Genomic DNA, 9,094 nt, shown 5'->3' on the forward strand with positions numbered 1-9,094 from the left:
TGAGACCTGATATTCACGGAGTGCGTGTTTACCTTGTAATGAGCTCCTCTGCAGCGCGGGCGCACATCTGCACCAGGGCGGCCTCCTCCTCTGTAGCCAGATCCACGGACTGCTGCGGGTAGAGGTGAGGACGCAGAGGAGGCTTATCGTACTTCAGCTTGTCCTCCCACGACTTCAGCGTGTTCTCAAACGCCTGCGGGGAAAATCAAAGCGTGAGCGCAGATCATGTAAACCGATTCCTGTAAGGCAGAGTCCATCTACCAGCACGACTCTGAACCTCCTCGCTCATTTTTAAAACTTTCCAGACGGCCGCCGCCCTCCCCGTCCCCGCTCACCCGGTCTCTGGTGAGCATCTGAGCCCTGTTCTTGTGCTGGATCTTGATGACTCCCGGAGGCTGGATCCAGGCCTCTCCGTCCACCTGAATGGGAACCCCCTCGTCCCCCAGGATGGTGATCTTCACTGTTCGACACTGATTCACACAGAGAGGCTTCGATTAGAGGAACATATTCTTACATGTATTTCTATTATTCATATTGTGTGTGTGTGTGTGTGTGTGTGTGTGTGTGTGTGTGTGTGTTCTCACCTGTGCTATGCGGTGGTGTTGCAGCTTGATGACTCTGGACACGGCCATCTGCATGCTCCCAAAAACGGCGACAACCTCCAGGATCTTATCATCAAACGACGGGGCGCAGAAGATCTGCACGACACAAAACTGAGCTCAGAGATGACGTGTGTAACCGTGGTGCCTCTGCTGACTGTGTGTGCAACCAACCATGTAAATTAAGGGTCGACTGATATTGGTTTTTAGGGCCGATACCGATTAATGGAAGTGAATGACACCAGTAACTGATATTTGGTTCAGATATGCATAAAAATGAAAATATTTTCTTCAAAATGTCGAATTTTGAATAAAACAAACTCATTCAAAGTTTTGTTTAAATGCCTTTAGCAAATACATCAAAACATCAAATACAGAAAGATCCCAGCTCCGTGAGCTTTTACAAAGTAAAAGTTTTCCCACGCTGACACTTTTCTTGCATGTTTTAATTAATTAATTTTATTGGGGATCATTAAAATAAAATGCTGATGCAGATAATCGGCATAATGCCTAATATCAGCTCATTGGATTATTGGTCAGGCCAATAATCTGTCGACCCCTAATTTAAATCTCTTTTAAAGAGTCAGTGTGTGTTGTATTTATCAGTGGATTTGCAGATTTCAGGACGCTGAAATGCTGCAGCTGAAATTCCCCAATACTGCTTTAAGAAAAATAATGATAAGACCACACTTCTCTCTCCCACAAATTCAAATCATATCATATAAACTGTATATATGTGTGTGTATATGTGTGTTTTTTACAAAAAAATTATAGAAATCGACTTTTCTCTGAGTGTCTGATTCAAAAACAATCCTGGGAGAAAATTTAATCAACATCCAACGTTAACCACAGAGAGTCCTGTGATTTTCCTTTTTTGGTGTGTGATTAATTTTAGTTTTATTTTTGTGCAGAGTATAATAACAAATGATAACAATGAGTATAATAGCATATCGTATATTCCCAGCCGAATCTCATCCATTTGTGCCCAATAAAACTCCACACGAAAAACTTGAAACCTCCCCTCCCCATCCTGGCTGGCTTTCAATGACCTGTGATGTTGATTTAAAAAGAAGAAAAACATAAATAAATAAATTATAAATAGAAATCAGATATTCACCTCAAATCATTAAACCATAAGCTTCACATGAAATAGGATAAATGATATTTGATAACGGTGAGAAAAACATAAAATATTGCCAAACTCATCCTTTAATGTAACTGTGACAGGGAGGATTTTAAAATCCGGCCTGAAAGGAGACTTTTTTCCTGTCAGCTCAGTTTAGCTGCAGCCTGACTGAGAAATGAAACGTTTCTGAGAGGAGAAGCTCCCGACATACGGCTATCGATCTGTGGCGGCAAACTGCCCGTGAAAAGGTCAAAGCAACGACGAGTCAGCATCTGCCCGAGAGCACAGAGCGAGGCGCAGCAGAAAAACTGCTGGGTAGGTAACATTCGGGCGAGATTAAATGATCAAACGACACGATCAGACGTGCTGCCGTGTGTCGCTCAGACCACTAGATGGAAACCAAAACACATCCAGCAAAAATGCTGCATCTCACGCTGAAGAAGAGGAGGAAACGCGCGGAGAACAGAAACCGTGACGGGAGAAGTATTCAGGCTTTTAGTGAAAGGACCAATATCATACTGTGAAAAAAACTCTGTTACAAGTAACAGTCCTGCATCCAAAATGTTACACAAGTAAAATCATGTAGGCATTATCTGGAAAATATATTTTAAGTATTAAATGTAAGAGTACACAATGAAAAAAAAAAACTTAAAAAGGAAAACATCATACCCCAAAACCTTAAAAAAATGTTTTTTTCAAAAAAAATTATAGAAGCCTCCCCTAAAAAACAGAAAAAACATCCCCAAACACCCAAATTGTTTAAAAAATAGAAGAAAAAAAACATCCCACATAGAAAAAATCACAGAAAAAGACTTAAATATTTAAGAAAATAGTCGTCAATTAATTTTCTATCAATCGACTAATTCATAAGTCAAGTAACTGTTTTATCTGTACATCCTTTTTTATAAAATATCTTCAGTTTTATGCAAAAAAATGTAAATTTGTAAAGTAACTAAAGATGTCAGATAAATGTTGTGGAGTAAAAAGTAAAGTATTTCTCTCAGAGGTGTAGTGGAGTAAAAGTATGAAGTGGCATTACAAAAAACTAACTCAAAGTTGTACTTAAATACTTGTTATTTCTGCTTGAGTACTACTTAAGTACAAGTTTGCACTTTGTTACATTCCTGACCAATAATGTGTATTTTTTCCATATTTCTATATAAATTCAGTCTGTGTTTTATGGTGAAACTAGAGATCAGTTGTTATGTGTATAAATGCACGATTAGTCGGCAGAACAGGTAGATTTATTCTTATATAAAGAAAAAGGTTTGCGTGTAAAGTACGTGTGTGTGCGTGCAGTGACTAAGTTTAACTGAATGTCCTCTCCCTGCTTCCTCCTCTCCAGCAAAACAGTTACATAACAAATGCACATACTGTATGTGTGTCCAAGGGTAACCTCTGCAGGGGCTCACTGACGTGTGTGTGTGTGTGTGTGTGTGTGTGTGTGTGTGTGTGTGTGTGTGTGTGTGCACTGACTCTAACCCCTCAGCAGCCCTTGTGCTCTGAGCCTTAAACAAACAAGCACAAATATCTCCCAGACCATCTCCCCCCCTGCACCTCTGGGCTATCGGGGTCATGCTAAACCAGGATCCGGGCGCTCTTTTCGTATTTAACAACAGAAAAAACGACGCTGAGACAGTGAGAGGCAGGAGGACAGAGAGGTGGAGCGCTGGTCAGTTGGTTAAAGAGGAAAAAAAAAAACAAAAAAACCTCCTTTCCTCTCCGCAGGTGATCTGAGTCGCCTGCCGACGGCGCTTTCGGCAGGATGGACCATTACACAGATTTATCCAGCGTACTGTGAAATGTACTCACGTCGTCCTCCTTGGTGCCGCCCCAGAAGTTGGTCCCGCCTGCGTAGCTGGGAATGTTTAACACTGCGATCCCCTGAAGGCTGGGCAGCGGGATGTACTGGCCGTCACACTGGGAAAGACAAATAAGAACCGGGCAGACCAGTAAGTGAAAGGAGCAGGGAGGGAGTGTGTCTGAGAGATCCAGGCTGTCTGCAGCTTTCAGGGACATTCAAGGCAATATTTAACACCTTTGGTAGGAAGAAAACCGCGATAAAAGCTGTAAATTAACTAAATTTCTTAAATAAAAAAAACAAAAACAGGTGTGATTAACTAGGTTACTTATGTCTAAACATGAGTTTTGACTTCCTGAATAAAAAAATTATGTTATTTGCTATTTTTGTCCACAAGACGACCATTTGTGCATCGATTGCTCACCTCATGTTACGCTGAATTTGTGGAGAAAACTTTACTCTCATGCCGCCACGATAAAAGAAAAATCCAAAACTGAGAAAATTCTTAAATAACTGAAGTCATACATGTTAAACTACAGCAAAACTATATCAAACCGTCCACGAACAAACTCTCACACAAACTCTTGCAGTACAATCCAGGTCGCATTTATCATCTGTACGCTCAGCACTTCCCAAACACATGCATTTATGCAAAAAACAGCTGAAAAAAGCAAACACGTGCTGCACATGTGGGTTACTCATATGCTGAAGTGTTTTGAATAGTAAAAAAAGGCATGTTTTTGAAGAACAGAGCACACGTTTTGGACTAAACAGCATGAAAACTCTGTGTTTTCATACACTTTTGCTGTGGTTAAACGTGGACCCCAATGACTTCAATTCATCAAGAATTTCTTCCACTTTCGGATCCTCCGTTCACCGGTGAGGCACGCGAGAAAAACAACGTTCTCTTCACAAATTCAACGTAACACCAGATGAGTGTTTGATTCCCAAATGATCATTTTGTGAGTGAACCGTTGCTTCAACTTCAGGCAGGTGCTGTTTTTCCGTGTCTCACCTCTAACTGGACCTTCTGCTCCAGGTTCTTGTAGGTTCTCTGCAGAAGCTCCTTCGTGCCCAAAACACCGTACCACATCATGTTCTTGGTACGACTCCTGTGAGGGAGCGACAGAGGGAGGGATTAACGGTCAGGGGGACAAACAAACGGCTGTGAGACGAAATAAAGAGGCCCTAAAATCTTACAGGAGTGGCTGTTAGACAGAGGACAGACAGATGGACGACGCAGCTTTAAATACTGAGAAACTGAAACTTGTGTCTCACTCAGTAAAAAACTCCAATAATGATTTTTTGGGGGGCAAAATGATGGCAGGACCAGTCGCAGCAGCTCCAAACATGTTTCTCAGATTTTAGGACATTTCTCAGATTTTAGGACATTTCTAGGAATTTAGGACATTTCAAGGACTTCATGATGTTTCTAGGATTTTAAGACGTTTCTAGAATTTAGGAAATTTCAAGGACTTTATGACGTTTCTAGGATTTAGGAAATTTCTCAGATCTTGAGACATTTCTAGAATTTTAGGAAGTTTCCAGGATTTCAAGACATGTTAAGGATTTTAGGACATTTCAAGGACATCATGATGTTTCTAGGATTTTAAAAGTTTCCAGGATTTTAGGACATTTCTCTGACTTTAGGACTTTTCTGATTTTAGGATGTTTCTCGGACTTTGGACATGTCGAGGATTTCAGAAAATCTTTAGGATGTTTCTTAGATTTTGGTACATTTGTAAGACTTTAGATGATTTCAAGGATTTCAGGACTTTTCTAGGACTATATGACATCAGGGGCTTAGTTAGGACCTCTGTCCGGTGGTTCGGGGATCCTTCACTGGGACTTTTTTTTGATAAACAATGATGCTGTTTTATGCATTAAATGGTTGGGGGGCACCCGGCACCCGATAGCGGCCATACGTGTCCTGCAGGCTGTGAGTTGAGTATCACTGTCCTGTGGCGATTATATGTCTTTTTTCTAAAGGGAAAGCGTCTCACCTGCATTTCTCCGGATGCTCCTCTCGCTTGTTGTTGAACTCCAGGGAGATCTTTGCATCGAGGCCGATGCCAAAGTAGTTGTTCATGACACACTTCTCCATGTAGCCCTCTCTGAGTGGAGAAAAAAATCCAAAAACGGCCACACAAACAGACAAACAGTCAAGCTGGAGCTCAAACACAAATATATCAAGAACAAACAGACGGAGAAGTACAGGGACGTGGTCGTAGATTCACATGTGAATGGACAGAAAGACAGAGAGGGGACGGGAGGAGACACGCAGCTCTTACAGCGAGTCGAGGTCGGGGTCGATGAAGGGCGTGGCACCAAAGGGGTCGATGTTTGCCAGCAGCATCTTGCTAATGATGGAGCTGCCGGCGATGGAGGCAGCCAGACCTGCCCGCAAGCCTGCACGCACGCACGCACGCACACACACACACACACACACACACACACACACACACACACACACACACACACACACACACACGCACCTGTCACATGAGGCACGGCTGAAATGTGCGTGTGATTTCGTCCTGGTGCGTTTGATTGAGGTTTCGGTGAAGGAGGGGACACAGAGACGTGAGTTTACCGGGGCAGATGATGCGGGTGTTGAGGACGGGGAGGTTCTCCTTGCTGGTGGTGAAGGGCGTGATGGTGAAGGAGCCGTAGGACTGCGTGCTGCGACTCACCCTCCGCTCCGTGGGCGAACAGGGACTCTTAGCAGCTGGACACACAGAGAGACGAAAATCATTAATCACATGCCTCTAATCTTCTCAAATCGTTTAACGTTGGGAACTTGGGACCTTTGGGTTGGATAAAGTACCGTAATTCTTCTGAAAAAAGTATTTTGACGTATAATTGTGCCATTGTTGTTGTTTTTAGTAAACGTAATAAAAAATAATTATTTTTATACATATTTATATGTGGAAAACACAAAATACATACGATACTTGCAATATCACTATAATATGCAAGTTAACCCTTTGAACCCTGAGCAAATTGGTTTGATTTTTTCAAAAACATGGGCAGCAACTTAAAAGAAATGGCCCAAAAATTGGCAAAAAGTTAGCAAAAAAAGTTACAAGAAAATCACTTGAAAATAAGTTTAAAAAACAACAAAAACAACAAAATGACATTAAAAAAATACTAAAAACTTATATTTTTTCTCTAACATAATTTTAAACATGAAATTATTATAATTATAAAGACATTTTTCAATCTTTTGATATAATTTTCTAATAATTCTCCCTTTTTCCCTATTTTTTAGATAATTTTCTCTTCACCTTTTACTAATTTCTTGCAATTTGTGGGACATTTCTTGTCACGTTGGTCTTTGCCTTTTTTCCTCATCTATTCCAAAAGGGTCAAATAGCCTGTGAAAGGCGTCTGAACAAGAAAACTGACGTCGATTCAGGTTTCAAGGGGTTAAAGTGGAAGAAAACTCAGAATAATGCAGATTTAAAATATGCTCTGGTTGACTGTTTGGTGAGGAACCGTCACAGCCGCTGAGTAAGTGCAGCTTCACGTTGCCTCTCTTCTTTTTAGCTTTCAGCCGTTGTGCATTTTTCCACGTGAGCGCACAGCGACAGCCTCCGAACATCGCGTGTTTGCCACGCAGCAACATTGCTCACGATGACACCGCGTGAACTCTCTGAGGGGCAACCAATACGTGCACGACTGGCGGCCTGCGAGGCTCACGTTTACTGAAAGACGCATTTAAAAAATCTCTCCTGCTCTCGTCCTCTGCTCGCTCTGAGTGTGTTTTCTGATTTGTGTCCAGCTCAGGAAGGAGTGAGGAGGAAACACAAAGCAGAGACTGATACCTCCTCGTCTTCCAGCGGCTGGAAAATGTGTGGAAGGAAGGAAGCGGCGCCATGATAAACAGGAAGAACTTCTGCCCCTAAGACAATAACACATCCTGTGGTCGTCGCACACACACTCACACTGAGGCACAATAGACGTTTGCACACACTAATGCATCCACACACACACAAACAGGCACACACAAACAGGCACACACAAACAGGCACACACAAACAGGCACACACAGGCCTTACAGTTTCCTCGCCACCACAGTCTCGAAAGGTACAATCATTTATTATTAAAGAAGTTCTCTGCAGACTGAAGACGGAGAGATAAACAGCTTGGTCTGGACGGAGAGGTGGAATATCACCGGAGAGCAGCGTCTCTCTGCGCTTTAAACTCTAATCCTCCAGTTTATTTATGACAGGAAACATGATTTGCGTCAGCAGCACTATTTTCCATTAGCTGTGTGTCTGGTTCTCCGAGTGCAGCGAGCGTAACGCCCACAAGGTGGCGACATTCAAACCTGTGCAACTTGGTGCACTTCAAAAAGGGGAATAATCCTAATAATAACCTAATCCTAATCTTAACCCCTGATACATGAGCTAACTGGCTTTATTCTTTCAAAAAGATAAAAAGCAGATGACGAGAAACTTAACAAGACACAGCCAAAGAAAAGGCAAAAAATGAGTAAAAAGTTAGAAAATAAATATGTGGAAAAAAGCAAAAAAAAAGGAAAGAAAAATAAAGGAGAACAAAAGAAAGTGCTAAAAAATATTTTTCTGTAACATTTAAATGCATAAAACAGAGATTTATAAAGGTGTTACTAATTATCAAATTTATTTCTGAACTTCTGAAAAAAATGAGATGAGCAACTTGACAAGAAATCAACAAGTTCTGCAAATTGCAAGAAGTTGGAAAAATATATTTATAAAAAGCTGTGGAAAAATTATTACTTCTGAAAAAAATGAGATGAGCAACTTGACAAGAAATCAACAAGTTCTGCAAATTGCAAGAAGTTGGAAAAATATATTTATAAAAAGCTGTGGAAAAATTATTATTATTATTATTATTTCCTCTCCTTTTTTTCTTTATTTATTTATTGTTTTTTTCTCTCTTTTTAATTTTTTTTAAACTAATCTTCAGGTCATTTTCTCGTTAATTTTGGGGCCATTTCCTCCTTCATTGCTGACTTCTGTTTTAAGAAGAAATCGAACCAATGTGACGTACAGCTGCCTCACAATAAAAACCACATCATTAAATTATCGAGGCGGTTATATTCTTAAAGTAAACTTCGACTGTTAATTAAACAAAATGTCTTAAGTGGCGGAGAACGCTGCCAGCTGGCGAAGTGGGAGACTTGGACATCGGACAGCGAGCGCTGGACAGGCGAAGTGTTTTGGACACGGTCCAGGATGGAAGTGCTTCAGAAAGCAGGTGAAAAGTCTGCGAGCAGGTCAGAGATTTGGACAGATATCAAACCGCAAACTTCAGAGACTTAAAACAGCGGCGATGAACTCACACGTCACTGCCTCCAGCTCTTTGGTGTCCTCGTCCTTCTCTCACTGTCTCTGTTCTCCTCCTCGCTGTCCTTCCTGAACTCCAGGGGGGACGGCAGCTCCGTGTCGTCGTCTGTGTGGGCGTTCTGCTCGTCCACAACTAAACAGGAGGGACAAAGACAGCCGAGTCAACAGTGAACGGCACATCTGTCCACACGTCTCTTTCTGCGTGTTATGTTTCATAAACTGTGACGTCGTGATA

At 41.6% G+C, this 9,094-nt stretch overlaps 1 protein-coding gene across 1 annotated transcript in view; it reads right to left on the reverse strand.

The window, feature by feature from the left end:
• Positions 1-9,094, reverse strand: part of dgkh (diacylglycerol kinase, eta) — a 78,733-nt gene that overhangs the window by 8,475 nt on the left and 61,164 nt on the right. Inside the window, 10 exon segments of the mRNA XM_042494573.1 lie at positions 33-193; positions 336-470; positions 585-698; positions 3,538-3,645; positions 4,542-4,638; positions 5,530-5,640; positions 5,818-5,935; positions 6,120-6,254; positions 8,856-8,895; positions 8,898-8,992. Coding sequence (XP_042350507.1) covers positions 33-193; positions 336-470; positions 585-698; positions 3,538-3,645; positions 4,542-4,638; positions 5,530-5,640; positions 5,818-5,935; positions 6,120-6,254; positions 8,856-8,895; positions 8,898-8,992 — 1,114 coding nt within the window.

The sequence above is a fragment of the Plectropomus leopardus genome, chromosome 10, assembly GCF_008729295.1.
Source record: "Plectropomus leopardus isolate mb chromosome 10, YSFRI_Pleo_2.0, whole genome shotgun sequence".
Classification (NCBI taxonomy): Eukaryota; Metazoa; Chordata; class Actinopteri; order Perciformes; family Serranidae; genus Plectropomus; species Plectropomus leopardus.